This window comes from Hylobates moloch, unplaced genomic scaffold (genome assembly GCF_009828535.3).
Source record: "Hylobates moloch isolate HMO894 unplaced genomic scaffold, HMol_V3 SCAFFOLD_13, whole genome shotgun sequence".
NCBI lineage: Eukaryota > Metazoa > Chordata > Mammalia > Primates > Hylobatidae > Hylobates > Hylobates moloch.
In genome coordinates this window covers 59,769,577-59,788,548 of record NW_026652288.1, presented here as the reverse complement: position 1 = coordinate 59,788,548, position 18,972 = coordinate 59,769,577, and the positions used below count along the sequence as shown (strand labels likewise).

At 39.7% G+C, this 18,972-nt stretch overlaps 1 protein-coding gene across 4 annotated transcripts in view; it reads right to left on the bottom strand.

Moving 5' to 3' along the window:
- ANO6 (anoctamin 6) overlaps positions 1-18,972 on the bottom strand; it is a 212,106-nt gene that overhangs the window by 110,212 nt on the left and 82,922 nt on the right. For all 4 annotated transcript variants that reach the window (XM_058426498.1, XM_058426500.1, XM_032173773.2 and 1 more), the window contains one exon: positions 14,925-15,004. In XM_058426498.1, the coding sequence (XP_058282481.1) occupies positions 14,925-15,004 (80 nt within the window). The remainder of the gene's footprint in view (positions 1-14,924; positions 15,005-18,972) is intronic.

The following is an 18,972-nucleotide window of genomic DNA, read 5'->3' as shown; positions in this document are numbered from 1 at the left end:
GACTTTGTTATTTGTGTAATTATTTGATTAATGTCTGTCTTTCTCATTGGAATATATGCCTCAAAGAGATATAGACTGTGCCATCTTTTTAGTGATATTTCCCAACAATACCTGCTCAACAGGGCTACGCAAACATTAAATGGATAAATATTATTAAATAAATTAACTGAAATTAATTAACCCTTTATCCTGTGACATTCTGTAAAGTGGCAGATAAATTAACGGGAAAATTCCATTACACATCACAGAAGAAATAAATAAATCTGATTTTTATTTTTAAAGGAATTATTTAGAGAACAGCTCAGTGTGTGGCAAAAGTGGTAATGGGAAGACTATGAGTCCAGGGAAGAAAGGTGGAGCCTACCTGAGGAGGTTAGCAATGGAGATGAGAAGTAAGGGACAGCTTGAAGCTGTAATTTATACTTAGAATCAGCAGGCCCTGGTAATTAACTGGATGGGGGTGAGACAGCCTCAGTTATCAAAAGGGTGTCAAAGAGCCTGAGGTTTCTGGCTTGGGCAGCTGAGAGGACGATGTTTACATTTATCAACATTCAGAGAACTGGAAGAGAAAAAAGATTAGGAGGAAAAGACTAAGTCCCAGAGGTTTCTATGTGGCAGTATCAGCATGCGGGGCTGAGAGGAAAGATTTAAGAAAAGGATAAACTTGGGAGTTGTCAACATAGAGCTCATCATGGAAGCTGAGGAAGTGAGTGTGAGGAGGAGAGAGAATGAGTGAGAAAAGATGAGTGGGGCTCAGCTCTGAGGAATCTAACGGATACGAAGTGCTTGGGTGACGCAGGGCAGGAAGCGAAACAGTAGAGAAGTGGCCAGAAAGACAGAGAAATGGTCAATGTAAGATTATCTTTGATTCGCTTCTCCCTCACCCTCAACTCTCCTTTCCATATTCCTTGCTTCTGCCCAGTCCCCACTGGGACTATTGTGGTCATCTCCTAACTGGACTGTCTGCACGTTACTTCTCCCCCAGTTCACCATGCATCCTCCCACCAGAATACTCCCTCTACAGTGGTGCTTTCCCACACAGTAGCCATGAGCCACACACGGCTACTGAAATTACATGAATAAGAATTAATTAAAAATTCAGTTCTTTGGCCTCAATAGCTGCATCACAAGTTGTCTCCATACCCACGTGTGGTCAGTGGCTATCGTGTTGTTAGCACAGGGACAGAACATTCCCACCATGAGAAAAAGTTCTATTGGAGAGCACTGCTACAGTGTTGCTTTCTCTCCTCTGCTCAAAAGCCCAAACTCGTTAGTCCAACATTTCTACATTCCACATTATCTTTCCAACATCCTCTCCTCTCACTTCCCAAGATCAACTCTAGGCTCAATGCAAACTGGGCACACCCACTCATTTCCACCTTCACTGATATGTTCCTGTAATGTTATTCGGGCACCCTCCTGTAATACATCCACTGTGATAGTTATGTATCAGCTTGGCTAGGCTATGGTACTCATTTATTATGCAGTCAAACACTAATCGAGGTGTTGCTGTAAAGGTATTTTGTAGATGTGGTTCACATCCACAATCAGGTGACTTTCAAGTAAAGGAGATTATTCTCCATTTCTGTGTGGGCGTTCTCCAGAGGTCAGTCAAAAGACCTGGTAAAATCCTGATTGATATAGATTCTGGCACAGATTTCAGTACCTACCAAAATGTAGTCTTCAAGATTGAGCTATACACCATTTCCTTCAAAAATACAAACCTGATTTTATACATATATCCACACATATGTACATATACATATATATGTATGTGTGTATATATATGTATATATATGTTTGGTAGATATATATGTATATGTACACATATATGTGTATATATGTATATATGTGTGTGTGTATATGTGTATGTGTGTGTATATATACATATAATTTTTTTTTTTGTAGAGATAAGGTCTCATTATGTTGCCCAGGCTGGTTTTGAACTCCTGAGCTCAAGCAATTCTCTTGTCTTGGCCTCCGAAAATGCTAGGATTATAGACATCCAGCCCAAACCTGATTTTTCTAAGGTAATGATTCTTAAACCTGGGTGTACATTATAGTCATCTTTTTTTTTTTTTTTTTTTTTTTTGAGACGGACTCTCGCTCTGTGGCCCAGGCTGGAGTGCAGTGGTGTAATCTCGGCTCACTGCAAGCTCCACCTCCCGGGTTCACGCCATTCTCCTGCCTCAGCCTCTCCGAGTAGCTGGGACTACAGGCGCCCACCACCACGCCCGGCTAACTTTTTTTGTATTTTTAGTAGAGACAGGGTTTCACCGTGGTCTCGATCTCCTGACCTCGTGATCCGCCCGCCTCGGCCTCCCAAAGTGCTGGGATTACAAGCGTGAGCCACCGTGCCCAGCCTATAGTCATCTTTTAAATGTTACATAAACACACTTAGGTTCTACTGAGACCAAGATAAGCGCATGAAAGTGGAGCTTGGGCCTTCATATTTCAAAAGCACACTCTAGGTAATTCTGATGCACAGCCAGGGCTGAGAACTACAACCCTAACTGAACTCCTCTAGCACTTCCTAAGTGCCTAACAGAACTCATCAAACAGTACACACTGCCTTATAGTCTTTCATTCAATCAACCAACCAACCAGCGTCAACTGCACGACTAACATTGCCAGACAATAAGACAATGCAGGAGACTGAGGTGAACGGTATGCCGACTCTTGGCCCTGTGGGTAAATGTTGAGATACACTGCTTTGTATTTCTCTAAGCATATTGATTAATATATACTTAATGAAAATTTTATTCCAAAATTTAGTGAAGCTAATAGTGGCTTATTAAAATAGTACATAACTTAAATAGCCTATTTCTAGTTCACTGAAAATTATAGTAGCACATGTAAGTGCTCAACATATTTATTTATTCATAGGTTGTGCTGTTGGTATTTTATAATGTTGCTGGGTATGATTAATTCTCAACCTGTTGATAATCTGGTAGGTACTTAAGTGTCTGTAACTGTACTTCCTCAGGTGCACAAGTCATCAAGACTCTTGCCTGCTCTTCTAAGAACAACAGAACTAATTCCTGATACCAACACACTCTGATTTTGTTTGAAAGGGAATGATACGGGGTATGGCAGGGCTGAGTAATGTAGGGCTGTGGCCATTTCAATCCTAGCTAGCCCTTTCCCTGTAATGTGCTTAGCCAACTACAAGCATCCATAAATGTTAGATAAGACTATTCGCTGTATTATTATGATCATCATTTTAAGATAGCTAAAGTGTTTCTCAGTCACCATGCAGTCACTGAACAACACCCCAGTGAGGATATCTACTGCTGATCTTTCTGCTTTTTATATATGAAGAAACTGAGGTTCTAGAAGGAAAAGCGACTTGTCCACAGGGGCCTGAGAGCAGGGTTGCATGGAAAAATAGGGCTTCTAATTCCCTGGAGTCCATCTTACGTTCAACTTCCTAGGGCAACCTTTAAAATGGCTTTCACCTACAAAAAAGGAAAATTAAAAATAAGTAAAAGCACTTCCAAAGTCTCAGAAGTACCTCATCTAATTCACCTCTTTTTAATCTTCTTCCTTCATATTTCACAGATAGTATATTTGCTTTTTAAAAACACTTAAGGTAGACGAAAGTACATGAAATGGTAGTGATACCATTAGCATCATTGAATGATCTGTCAAAATTTTCATTATTTGTTTTTATTTTAAGGAAGTCAGGAAAAAATCTACAATTTTTTCCACACATCCTGCTAAAATCAAAACACACAAATTTGCAATCAAATTTTATTCCAGCTACAAGTATGGTCTTGACTTATTACAATACATGCTAACATCATAAAGATCCATATTATTGGTTTGCCCATTATAATTAATGAAGATGCTGTTTGGTAGTTACTATAATCTGTCAGGTCACATTACTCTACATTTCAAAGAGTGACTTGGGAGAAGGAGCTATAAATGCTTTTTCTTTTTGAAGGAGCCATTAAGAGTTTTCTGGATAAAAGCATATTTATAGTTTCTTACCAGAGACATACTTGAGGAACACATTTGAGACTTATAGTAAAGATGCACTTTTTATTATTATTTGTTAAAATAAGGAAAACTATAGTTAACTAACGGGACCTCAGAAAGATTTCAAATCATCTTTCCAAAGCCCTTCAGCCTTCCAAATTAATTAAGAGTTCAAAATACGGGAGGGATGGCAGAAGCTGAAATCCCACTGGTCTCTCCCTTTCAATTTTCTGGGAATCTTGTGAATTCACATTGTGTGTACATTCCCACCAAGTTCTTTCTTTCTCTTTAAATTTTTATTACAACATTTTACATCCATGCTGCTTTTTAGGTCATGACATGATGAGGTTATTTGCCAGCAAACTCTCAACTTAACTCAATTATTTTGCTTCTGTGGCTTTCCTGGCCATTATTGTGATTATGCTTCTAGATGACTTATAATCAAATGAGTTCCATGGTAAATACTGATACCACATCTTTGTTCAGAATGTCCAGGGCTCCCTGCTTTCCTCACCCATGTTTTTGTCAAATTAATTTTGACATTCCCCAGATAACAGATAGCTTGCTGAATTTCAAATGTGATACTTTGTGGGTTGGGAATTCACAAGACATTTTACAGCTAAGGATTTCTGGAAATAGTGGAATAAAACCAGGTAGAATGAACACTGTTATATGGAGAAAGGGTTTTAATCAATTACATCATTTGGCTGCTAATAATATGTTAAATGACGAAAAAACATAAAACGGAGCAATGCAAATACATCAATGAACTGCATAAAACTCAATGGGGCGAGATGTCACAGAAACCTCCTTTTCCCTCATTCCCCACTTTCTATCAGTTACCAAGTTAATCAACTGGAAATTGCCAATTGCCATGTCCCACTGACATGGCCTGGTTCAGGCATTCATTATCTCCATGCTAGATTGTTATCCATTTCATCTGTAGTTTATCTCCTCCAAGGTGTGAGGTATTTTAATTATGAGAATGTCTTTCTACTGAAATGAAATCTAGTTGCTCATACATACCTTCTATTCATGGGTCTTAATGCTACATTTTGCAACGCCATCCACCAATTACTCTTGACAAATATTTAAATCTTGCTGTCATGTTCTTGCCTAAATATCTGGATCTTCCACCATGCTGATCATTCCCTCTCAATATGCTCCCCCTTTTAAAGTCAGCACTCAGAATGAGAAGCAGCTTTACCAATACTGAGCAGGAAAAGCCTAGTATTTCCTTTATTCTGGACGCAGGTACAAATGCGACCTAGATTTTCATTAACCTTTTGACATTGTTATCACATGCTCAATTCACACGGAGCTTCATTAACCAAATACCTAGCCATTTCATGTGATCCATCATTACTCTCTGCTCTTAGGCTCTTTACTTAAACAGCTGATATTTATGAATTAGGGGCAGGAATTTAATTCATATTGATTTTTGTCTCCTCTAGAAATTGATTTTCATCCATTATTCCAGTTTTAAGAACAACTGCCCAGATAAGCATGCTGTCACCAGGCACACATTTCTTCATTTTGTATTTAAATACATTTTTTTCCACACATCTTGCTAAAATCAAAACACAGAAAAATGTCTGTGGCTCTCTCCTATTCTGTCAGTCTAATAACCTCCATTGAAAAAAAGTAATGTATTCAGTTTGGGATGACTTATTTTATTGAACTCATCATGTTGGCTCCTAATGACCTTTTTTTTTTTTTGAGACAGAGTCTTGCTGTCGCCCAGGCTGGAGTGCAGTGGCGCGATCTCGGCTCACTGCAGGCTCTGCCCCCCGGGGTTCATGCCATTCTCCTGCCTCAGCCTCCCAAGTAGCTGGGACTACAGGCGCCCGCCACCTCGCTCGGCTAATTTTTTGTATTTTTTAGTAGAAATGGGGTTTCACTGTGTTAGCCAGGATGGTCTCGATCTCCTGACCTTGTGATCCGCCCGCCTTGGCCTCCCAAAGTGCTGGGATTACAGGCGTGAGCCACTGCACCTGGCCGACTTTTTTTCTAGTATTCACAAACCATCTGCTTAAACATCTCATTCTGGAATATGGAGATTAGTGCTCCAGCTCCAGTGTCTCCATTTATGAGAATTTAGCCTATGCCCAACTTCTACCCTAAGTTCACCCCTTTTTGAGAACTGTCACATTTGCCCCACTAGGTTCTGGCAGCTGTCCCAGTCCCTGTATCACCTTCAGATGACCGGCTGCACTTCCTAAAGCAAATCTACAAGCTCTTTTAATACCCTGGCTAACTCATTTGGAACAATTATACTCCTTTCTAAAATATTCTTGGGCAGCATGAGCTTCTGTAGACTTCACCAGACTTTTAACCATTATCAATCTAAAATTCACTTTCATTAGCAGAAAAGACAAAAGTAACATAGAAGCTACTAAGCTGTTTTCTCATTCATCTCATACAGTTGAACTGACTTCCTTAAACTGTGGGCAGACCACAGCTTCTTCATCATCTCACATAACTCAAAAATCAATCAATCTCTCTGATCATGCTAAGCATTTTTTCACCAGCCTTGACTCACTTACTCAGGACTTTCATTTTACACTCACATTTTTAGGCTAAGAATGGAAAAAAATAAAAGATTAGCGTGTTCAAGAGGATTATTAGTGCAGAATGATCATTTATTAGCCTTCTGAGTTAAATTGGCTTTAGCAGGTCTTGTCTGGCTGGGCCCAGCAACTTAATCACCATTTATGACTGTTTCTCTGGGAAAATAACATTCTGTATTCCAAAGAAGTGACTCAGAAAAAAATTTCTAAATGACATCTTCGCATGTTGAACTGCTTCACTTTTGCTCATACTCCCCAATCCTAACAAATCCATGAATTTAGCTCTTGAATCAGCCACATACAGCAAATATTTCTCCATATTCAGGCAAAAATGCACATTCCATCACCTTCTGTTCTTGAATACACAAAAAGCTTTCAACCTTGAGATGCCATGTAAATTCCTACCACAGCAAATGGGCCAATTTAGCAATTCTTACTAGCCAGTTTATCTCTGATCTCATTTCCCTACCACAACAAATGGGCCAACTTAGCAATTCTTACTAGCCAGTTTATCTCTGATCTCATTTCCCCCTTTTCAGAGTCCTTTTGCCAAATTAATGTTCCTTTGTTTGGTTTTCTTTTTTGGTTGAGTTTCTTTTCTTTTTTAGTTTGGCAAGCTTAGGGCCAAAGACACAAGGCAAAGTCATCATATTTCTTTGTAAGCCCAAGTGAAAAAAGGCTTAACTGAGAGGGTACTGCCTTATTCTCAGACTTTCTGATCCTGAAGATCTGGGAGTCTGTGGGCAGACCTTGGGACTTTAGTTGGGTTTCTGGGATTAGCCAGAAAGGTCTTGGACTGACCATAAAATAGACCAAAATATTTTTCAATAGCCCTAACACCAATTCAGTTGCTTCAGAAATAACCAAAACAAAGTCTGTACTACTCAGGAAAAAAAAAAAAGGGTGAAAATAGATCCTTGAACCCACTTTGAGACAAAACCTGCAAGCAAAAATTTGTAGACCTGTGGGCAGCTGGCTCTGATTCTCTCATACCTTTCACACCTCAGGGCAAAGAAGTAAGATCAATGTTCTTTTCCCAAGTGCCACTTCCAGGCCATTACTCCTCAATGTTCTTGGAAGAAAATTCATTTCGGGTCCAAGTGAATAGAATACAACCTCAAAGCTTCCTGAAGTCGATCATTTCCAAATTCCCAGCTGCTGCTCCTGGTTTGCTGAAATTCTGATTCTGGGCTCACGTGTTCCTCTCCACTGTGTGTCCTTCATCAGACCAGGACCTATGCATCCAGAGACACGACATGACCGATGTACTCTGGCCCCTTAGTAGGCTCACTTCTTACTGCCAATCACCTTCTCCCTTTCATGCACTAATGCCACAGTCCCACCCCGGCCCTTGCCATCCTGAAAAATTCAAGAAGCATTTATTTAAGAAATATTCAAAAAGAACTTATTTAAGAATCCCTCTTTCTGACCACAACTACATTACCTACTCATTACACAAGACCCCAGGGGCTCCTCCACTTTTTCTAATCAATCTGCCAACCCTCTTCTTTCTTCCCTTCCTTCCGTCTTTAGGGCCACATTCCAGAGCACACTGTTTCAGTAACATCTTGCCAATATTGTACTCTCCATAATGTCCATCTACAAAGCCCCAGCGCTGGCTGAAGGCTGCTATCTGCTTTCTCGCTGTCTGAATGATGTTGGAGAAAGCCACAGTGTGGTAGGACTATAAATTCAGGATCATCAGCCCCACACAGGCCCTGGCCACAGACCAGAAATCCTAGAACTTTTTCCAGGTTGCTCCAGTTAGCCTACTCTCTCTCTCCAAATTGGTTAAATCAAACTCTGCCTATTCTACACTTGCTCCCCCAAGCTGGACTTGAATGGGAAAAACACACAACCACCCAACCTTGACCATGACCACTACCCTTGAGTAGGCTCTCATGGCTGCCAGCAATGACATTCCATTTCCCCAGTGCATTCACTTTCCCACTCTTCCAGATGAGCGTCTCACCCCCTTCTCCTCTCTTCAGATCCCGTTTCCCTCCTCAATCTTAGCTAATGTCTTGCTTTCCATTTCACTGGTGAATGAAAACCAATCAAGAAAAAGCTTCCGCAATCTCCTACTATCAAATCTACTGAACTAATTTCACCTGTGTCCCAATATGCTGGCTTCCCTCTTACTTCTAAGAGGGAACAGTCCCTACAGTTATGGCCAATCCCTCCACTTATAGATGGGATTCCCTTCTTGCCCTCTCAGGGACATTATTCCAGTAATCCTTCCCTCTCACTCTTGCATCATCAGATTTTCTCTCCCTACTGAACTGCTCCCACTACCTGACAAACAGTAATTCCTGCCATCTTAAAACTCTCTTCACGGTAATCACCCTTCCAGGTACTACCCCCTTTCTCTGTGTTCTTGCTTGGCAAAAAAAAAATTACACACACACACACACACACACACACACACACACACACACACACGAAAGTGTTACCTAAATTCTCTGTATCCAGTTCCTCTTCTCCCATTCTGTTTTGAATCCTTTCTAATAAGGTTTGGATTCTACCACTCAACCCAAACCCCTCCTTGTCATGGTCTTTTCCCTATTGTTAAATACAATGGTCAATTCTCCATCATCATCAGAATTTGGTCATTCCTTCCTACTTTATACTTTCTTCACTTGGCTTCCAAGACTCTTCACTTTCCTCCCACCTCACTGGCTCCTCCTGGCTCAGCCTGTCCTGCTGATTTTTCCTCATCTCTGTGACCTGTAAACACTGGTGCCCCCGGGCTCAGTCCAGCATCTCCTCTCTATTCTATCTCACTCCTTTCCTCGCTGCTCTCATTTAGTCCCATGGCTTTTAACATCACCTGTGTGCTGACAACTCTCGGATTGGGGGTTGGGCTCCCCTCTTTAACTCTTACTCCAGGTTCATATATCCCACTGCATACTGACATCTCCACCGGAATGTCTCAAACTTTACATATCCAAAACAGAATTTTGATTTTTCCCCTGCATATCCTCTCCCTAAACTGCTCCTTTCACAGTCTTCAGGGTCAAAAACTTGGAGTCATTCCTTGACTGCTCTTTCTTGCACAGCTCACATTTGATCTGTCAACAAATTCTATTGCTTCTACCCTCAGAATGTATTCAGAATTTGAGTATGTCTCTCTATCACCATAACTAACACTCAGGACCAACCCACTACCATCTCTCACTTGGATTCCTGAGAAAGTCTAATAGGTCTCTCTGCCCCTGCTCTACTCCTTCATAATCTATTCTCAGGACAACCCAAGGGATCCTATGAAAACAGGTCAATTCAGGTTGCTCCTCTGCTCAAAATCTGCCAGTTTACCCTCCAAAGGCTCACCACCCCCCCAAATGACTTCCCAACTCAGAGCAAAACCAAAGTCTTTACAATGGCCTATGAAGTCCTCATATCTATTAGTCTCTCGATCTTTCATTCTACTCCAGCCACAGCGGTCTTCCATTTCCTTAAATGTATCTAACAAACTCTCCTACCTTGAAACCTCTGTTTATGCTACTCCTTCTGCTGGGAATGCTCTTCCTCCAGATTTCCAAAGAGCTTGCTCCAGCAGCACATTGGGGTTTTTTCACTTGGCAACTTCTCAGTGAGATATTCCCTAAATAACCTATTTAAAACTGTCACCACCCCCCGCCACATACACACAAATAATCCCTACTTTTTCTCTAAAGGATTATCGGACATTTATTTTGTGTTTTATGTCTCCCCCATCAAAATGTTAGCTTCACAAGTGCAGGGATTTTTTTTTCTGTTTCTTCACCTAAAATAGTAGATATCGAATGAATATTTTAGTAAATTAATATTTTAACTCTTCCTTGGGATCACATGTGTTTTCATATGGTTGAAGATAATCAAAAATTGAATTTCAGGGAATCAAAAGCATTTTTCTATAAAGTAGTATCTTCCTTCAAAAAGGGAGTCAGTTACACAAAATCTCAAAGGGGGATAATTACTCTTCAGACTTCCTTCTCTCTGTGTATCTATGACGTTTAATTAATGGGACACATATTTGTTCCCCTTTAATCTTCATCTTCCTGAGTCTATTTTTCTATTTAGGCTTTCTAAATCCCATGGTTTCTCATCATTTTCCCTGATTTATCCTATTATAAACCTAATACTCTTTTGCCATCCCGAATTCTTTCTTATTATTTATTCCAAATTTCGTAGAGACTAAGCAATGAAAAACATCCTCGGTTGGCATGAGATCAGAGGCAATAAGAATCTTCCAGCTTCTCAAAAGTCAGTAGGGTTATATATAAACCTCGAGTTCTAGAAAGGCTGGAAAATGGAGGTATTACTAGTCAGTCTCAGATCATAAAACATAATTCCTTGGCCTTCTCTTTCTTTGTGTTTTCATGTTGACCACAGCCTGATTTCTACCCATGGCAGTATCTTCCAGCTTGCTGCAAGCTGACTCACCACTGCTAGATCAGAATCCTTTCCCACACCCCATCCCTCAGCCCATGTGTACTCAGGCAACTGGCCCATCTGAGTTCCTGGGTCAATGTCAACAGTCAGGGTTTCTAGAAATAGCCTTGACCATTACTGCTCCCCCTGCATCTCCAGTTATTTTTTTTTCAACTCCTTGGGGTTTGAATCAACCTGGGGTCTAATGGGCCAGCCATGACTGCCCCTTAGATCTCCTCTGCTCTTAACCAGACCTGGGACTGGGCAAACTAAGGGAAGTGTGGGATATCCTGCATGCAACCACATTGCAGAACAATGTTTATCTGCTCCATCACCATGTGGACGCCTCCCCATCCTCAGTCTGAATCACATGGCCTATTTCTGCAGTCTCTACTGTTAAGACTGAACTCTACAAGGTTATCTGAGTCTCTGGTCCTCAGTTCCCAGCCTCACTTTAACTGATTCCCTTCCCCAGAGTCATCATGCACCTACTCTATTTTCATCCATGTCCCCAAATGATAGTCACCATTCACATAGTTCCAGAACATCTCGCTATACCACCATTTTCCTGACTACATCCTCCTTGAACTGCTTTCAAAGTAACAATGGATTAGTTATGCTTATCAATATATTGAACAAATAATGTCAGAGACAATTAACAATGTTGGAGAAAACAAAACAGTGTGGGAAAATGTTCATGATAAAATGTTAATGAAACAAGTTATAAAACAGATTTCATTGTGCTTAAACAAAAAACTGAACCAGGATTGAGACAGTTTCCCACCACAGCAAGATCATCAAGTTACTTTCTAATGCCAGTATTTGCCGGGTCCCTTTCATCTGGACTTGTACCCACACACCCACCTTACTTTGGAGTGTGTCTATGTCACAGTTTCTAGTTCCAACACATTCCCAGCTCCTAAGCTTTGGGGTAGCAAGAACTCATGCACCTTATGTTCACATCTCTCTTCACCACTTACCATTTTTGCATAGTTCAGCTAAACTTATTTGCCTCAGTCTGCAAAGTGGGGCAGGAGCTGAAGAAGAGCAACACAGATATGCAGGTGACAGGTAATCAATGGACAAACTCCGCAGCAAGCGAGAGAAGAAGCCACTGGGGATGCCGCCAACAGCAAGGTAGGCTGTGGTCTCCAGGCCACGTGGGAGGTTCACAGCAGCATTTATTTCACTGTGATTTACGCACACCATACAGCAGTGCTGGCTTTACCTAACTAGTCACATTACAGACACCTGAGCTGTGAAGGAAACCTTGAATGTACTTATGATGCCAGCGGCCAAAACTATTCAACTGGCAATGTTCTCTTAGGCCTCATTGAAATGAAATTCTGAAGGAAATGAACTAATAATGATAAGCATTTTAGTCTCCCTGTTAGCCAAACTCTATAAATACACCCCATTGTATAAAAACACTAGGCTCTTGATCCTTCTAAAATCTGAACTATTTGAGGATAAGGCCCGAGTAAACATGAACTAGGCTTTGCTTTATTTCGGTTCAACTCCGCAAACTGCAGTTGGACCTTCCAAAATGCCAGATGGAGAAAAATAGAATATTAATTTTTCAGCTCCTTTTATTCCTCTTTTCAGTCTTCTTTTTTCAATTTTGCTTTGCCTTTGGGTTCTTTCTGCTCCCAGGTTTGTACTGTGACACCCACTTCTGATTTTAAAATGTGGCTTGAATCAACTTACCTGATTTTGTCCTGGCATTTGCCTGCCTATACAACGGGAGCCACCCATTTTCACTGATGCTGTAAGCTTCTGCCTACAAAAAGAGCTGACCTTATACATAATGCTTGATTCCCCTGGGCACCCTATTCTCAAGGCACCACTTCTACACCTTCTGTTTGTTTACCATGGAGACAGCAGTTTATGTTTACTGTGGAACTGGGAGTACACTGGCTAAGCTGATGCTAAGGAGAAAACACAGCAATTTACATGTTACACAAAGAAGTGGCCTTAATGAGCATCAGATGTGTGAAAATCCATGAAGCACAAGAAAATCCCAGATTCTCTCCTGAACATGTTATGAACCTGTAACTAGAGAAAGATAATAGCCAGGATATAGAAATCTGATATCAGCCACACATACAGGGATATTGTGATTAACAGTTTTCAATGCCATCAGTGCAGTCGAACAATATGACTCTCAATAATTCTGTAAGCATGAGACTGAAAAATAAAAAAGTGGGGATTTAGCCCAAGAATCTCCTTCCAGCTTGGGTGTTCTCAGATTCACTGTGAAAACAAGTCTTTCAATAAGGTAAATGTATTCTGTGAGCCCGGAGTTCCACCCCTGGTCATTCTAGCTTAGACTAGCTGTCTTCTTCCACTTTGAAAAGGAAAATGTGGTACTCAAGAAAATGCTGAAGGTGGAGGAAGATTATCGGTGTATCTGCCTTATTTGTGGCAACAACACTGCCGAGACTTGCCAGTCTGCAACATCGCAATACACTCAAGGCTGTTCTTGAGGAAAATACTTTTATTTTCACATAGGGAATTGGTGCGAACTATGTATAGGTTTACCAGGTGCACCAACACCTTGTTGCACACAGTTCTTTTTAGATTAGATATGTTGCTTTAAAAGTATCAACAAAAGGAGCCAAAAATAAAACAACAAGAAAAGAGGCAGCTTCATGAGTGTCTACCAGTATCATACTCAAATGTGAAATATCTCTGTCAATTCTGCTTTCGGTCTCTAACTGTGAAAGTTAGAAAAACCACAAAATTGCTCTGCTACTTTAAGATGCAGTAATATTGGTGGGCATTTACAATTTCCCTTTACCAGAAATCTTATTGAATGTAATAGGGAAGTCATTGAATACTACGTCTTTCTATTATGTCCAGGTGATTTTCACAGTAGGCAATCTGCTAGTACACCACAGGAGTCCCACACTTTGAAATAAAATGGCATTGTGGATACAGTTTTATGTGCCATCCCTTTTCAGTCCAGAGCACTCTCTAGTTTCTTTACTCTTGGTTGAATTGACTAGGCAATCCATAAAGAGTGAGCAAGAACAGAAAAAGCACATAATGAGGTTTTTTTGGTCTTTACCAATAATACAATTGTGCTCTGCCAATTACTGGAGTGGTGATTGTACATCACACTTTGAAAATAAATTTAAAAAGATTTCTGCATTCCTAAAGTGGTAGGCCATTTGCAACAGGGACAAAAATCAGGAAATGTAAGTGGATCCTGGCATGTTTTTCCTACACATCTGGTGAATATGGTACATGAGACACAGAAACACTTGTTCCCATCCCCCCTCCAAATAAGCCTAATGTAAAAATCTGTTTAGTAAGGATATTTTGCACAAGGCATCCTATGTGCTTAATTTTCTTTAAACAAGGCATTAATAAAATCACAGTAGCTTCTAATAAGATTTTTAATTCCTTAAGGGTAGGAACCATGGCTAATTTTTAATGAGTCCAATTTAGTGGGAGCATTTAGCTCCCTTCCTGGTAGAAACAACCAACAGAATATTCCTAGCCCTACAAGATACCTGTAGGTTGTATCACTGAAAGCTCCAGGATGAAAGGGAAAGTAGACTATGTTCACTACCAGTGACTGGCACTGGTCAATATACCTGCATATGCTTAAAGACTGCTTTCCAGAGTTACTAACAACAGATACTGATAGCAATGGTATCAATGAATGGAACAGGAGTTTCAGAAACAAGATGCTATTTTATTACAAAATGAACTCCCATTTGCAATTACATGAACAATATGAAGAACAAACCTATAGACCATGATGCTGAGACAATCAAGTTCAGCAACCTATTCCCAAGAGACACCAGAGCTCTGAATGCACAGTCCCTGCAATAAGATCTATGTAGCATTACAGCCACTGAAGGAATGAATTCATAAAAAAACTTTCTTCTCATTTTGTGAAAAATCTCTTAGCTAAAGAATACAAATTTAAGATAAAGGAATAGTACTCACAAACTCTGGGGTTCGAAAATCATGCTGACTTTCCAGTGATCCCAAATCGGGTACAATCGTCTGTCCAAGGTTTTCCAACACTAAAAACAAATGAATGAATACATAAACGAATGAAGCATGAACCTGCACTGGCTCACATAGTTCTTTACTTTTAAATCAGCAGGACCGGGTTATTAGCATTGGTAGCGCATTGACAGGTTTATATTATTTAACCCTTTCAGCTATCAGAGATATTCAAAAATCTGTAGCAGCTGTTTCATCTATTGGATCTACCAGACGATGCCAGGGTTGTAGAACACTAGGTCTTAAAATTCTCTAGGCAAGGTCTACCACTGAAAATCATTTAGCTGGTATACAGCAATCAAATGTTACAAAAGTCTAACTAAGGAACACTTTACTGATGTTCTTTTTTCTATTACATGTCAGGGTACTGCTGTGGAGTCCCTTTGTGGGTTGCAATCTTTTCTTTTTTTTTTTTTGAGACAAGGTCTCACTCTGTCACCCAGGCTGGAGTACAGTGGCACGATCACAGCTCACTGCAGCCTCAACCTCCTGGGCTCAAGTGATCCTCCCACTTCAGTCTCCCAAGTAGCTGAGACCACAGGTGTGTATTACCATGCCTGACTAATTAAAAAACATTAAAAAACTTTTTTTTTCCTTTGTAGAGATGGGGGTATCCCTATGTTGCCTAGGCTAATCAGTCTCGAACTCCTAGCCTCAAGCGATCCTCCTGTCTCAGCCTCCCAAAGTGCTAAGATTACAGGAGTGAGCTACCATGCCTGGCTATTTTAAATCTGATAGAAATATAATGGGAGCCAGATAGAATTTACCAGTAGAGACGCTTAAAAAAAGAAACTGGTGAAATTAATTTTAATAACATAATTTATTTAACCCATACTACCCTAATTATCATTTGAACATGTAATCAGTGTAAAAAACTATTTATGAAATATTTTACCTCTTTTGTATTAAGTCTTAGAAATCCAGTGTATATTTTATACTCACAGCACACCTCAGTTCAGACTAGCCACATTTCAAAAGCTCAATAGCCATTTGTGACTAGTGGCTACCATATTGGACAAGTACCGTGTTAGAGGGATAGAGAAACCCAATCAAGAAGGTAGATCATTCTGTAAGACGCTGTAGTTTCATCTTGTCAACAAGTTACTGACATGAATAAAATGAATTGTTCCAAGTTAACAAAACAATCATTTGCAGCATGTGGTTCTGGACTGGATCCTGGTTTAAACAAATGAGATGCAAAGAACTTTTTTATTTTTAACTTGGAAAAACTTGAATAGAATTTTTGCTATGTAAGAAAATGTTCTGAATAAATGTAAAGAGATATTCTTAAATATTTAAGTACGCTTAAAGATTTAATGTTTAAGTTTAAATAACTATTCTCATTTATCAATAGGTCCAGCTTCTTTAACAAGTCAATGACATTAAAAAGGGAGATAAGATTTAAAGAGCCCTAAAGGACATAACCACTAGCAATATAGGGTCCTCAACTGGATCCTAATTTGGACAAACCAGTTATAAAGGACTTATTTTTCAAAACTGGAGAGTTTGAGCATGGAATAAGTATAAAACGATAAAAAATTACTTTTGGCTGGGCATGATAACTCACACTTGTAATCCTAGCACTTTGGAGGCCAAGGCAGGAGGAGTGCTCAAGCCCAGGAGTTTGAGACCAGCCTGGGCAACATGGTGAGACATCTTTACTAAAACCTTTTTTAATTAGCCAGGCGTGATGGTGTGCACCTGTAGACCCAGCTACTCAGAAGGTTGAGGTGGGATGATTGCTTGAGCCTGGGAGGTTGAGGCTACAGTGAGCCGTGATCAGGAAGCTGCACTCTAGCCTGGGTGACAGAGCAAGATTCTGTCTCAAAAAGAAAAAATAAATAATGCTTTAATTTTATTGTGTATGATTTATCTCGGCTTTGTACTGACTTTTAAAAATGCATACTATGTTTTCCCTTAATCCATTAAAAGCTTTTATAGAAGAGAAGGCTGAGTTCCTATTGATCTAGAAACATTCAGTGACCCAAAAGAAGAAAACTCAACATACATATAGGGCAGAATCATAAGAGATCTCTACGTGATTGTTTACAAAACCAAAATATCAGCCAATAACTCAGCCAATTCAGTTACCAAATACTTAGGCTTGGCACCTTACCAAGAAATCTCGTAATATTTGAATTTTTTTTTTTTTTTGAGATGGAGTCTTCCTCGATTGCCCAGGCTGGAGTGCAGTGGCGCAATCTGGGCTCACTGCAAACTCCGCCTCCTGGGTTCAAGCGATTCTCCTGCCTCAGCCTCCCAAGTAGCTGGGACTACAGGCACGCCACCACACCTGGCTAGTTTTTTTTGTATATTTAGTAGAGAAGGGGTTTCACCATACTGGCCAGGCTGGTCTCGAACTCCTGACCTCATGATCTGCCTGCCTCGGCCTCCCAAAGTGCTGGGATTACAGATGTGAGTCACTGCTCCCGGCCTGGATTCAATTTTAGGTTCACACAGAATGTGAGGAAAACATACCTCACATCTTTTTATACTTATGAATTGAAAAGAAATGCCAGTAGAAATGACAGTACAATCAAGTGATTCTAACTCTTCTGAAAAACTGAGTTCATTAGAGGACACCCTATGTGTGAACCAAAGCAGAAACAGAAAACAGATGAGATGAGGAAAGGCTTGAAGAGCTGCAACATTGCCGAAATTAAGGTGCTTGCCTCTGAGAACTCCTGGAGGGCTATAGTAATCACCACACAATCAGTTACACTGAGAGAGTTGTAACATACTAAACTGGTTATTCCAGTACAACAGTTGTCCAAGATAATTACACTCCTACAGACCATCTTTAAAACTTGCTAAAATGTGCTTATATGCTAGGCTATGATAAGTGTATTCTAAGTTGGTGCTGGGCAGCTTGCTTTACATTTGGAAGAAAAGACCTAATCTTTTTATAGTATTAAGACAGATGTTAAAGAAATTATATCTATGGTATTTATGGTATTTTGGTTTTTGGCAGAACCAGCAAACAAGGAAATATAATACTGTGGGGTTTTTTTTTTTTTTTTTACACCAGTATTATAAATCCGATGGAGTGACTTGGCATCTTATCTAGATTCCTAGATGATTAGATGCCCAATTTATCTGTTATCTAAGGTCAACAGACAGAGCTGCTAAAGTTGATTTTTTTCTTTTTTCTAAAGGAAAGGACAAGCTTAAGAAAGTATGCATTTTGCCTAAAGACAGGACAAACAAGATTACCCAGATGTTCTATCCAATAAACGGTATCTATGTAGCTTGAATGGATTTGTGAAACAAATTAGAACTATTTATAGTTTTAGTTATTCTGCTGGTAATGGAAACTAATAGATTCACTGGTTAATGTCAACACAAAGAAATAACTGTAAATCTGAGTGAATAAAAACAGAAATGGCTTTATTGAAACATCTTCTAGGTAGAACAAAGCCACAGCTGTTGCTCTCATCACCTGATAGAGTGCTGGGAAGCAAATGATTTATGAGGCCAATATGATAATTATACTCCCACTACTGAGGGGCTCTAGTTACTGTTTGATATTCTCATTTATGGTAATCTAACACAACTGAAAAAGTTCATTTCTCAGCAAAAATAAAATAGTCGAAATCAAGGTGACTCTGAAGGTTTGTATTAAAATGAGCAGAATCAGGACAAAATTCTAAAAAGGCAAATATGTTAATTTCATTTCTTTCCTTATATAAATCATGTTTTTCTTAACGTAATATGTTGAAATGTATTTTTAGTACTGTCACTATGCCTCAGCCTTATACAGCAAAAGTACTATCTTCAGCGGCATCATGTTTAGTTCATTTAATTTCAGCACTTGGAACAACAGTATTTGAGACCTCTACATTACCTGTTCATCAAAAGGCTGACTAGAAAACAAAAAATAGTTATTCTAATATGATGACAGAAACCTTGGTCTTGATATGTCAGTGGGATTTTGCATGGACGCACAATGAAAGTGCAGTTCAAAATCAGGTTCAACAAACATCAA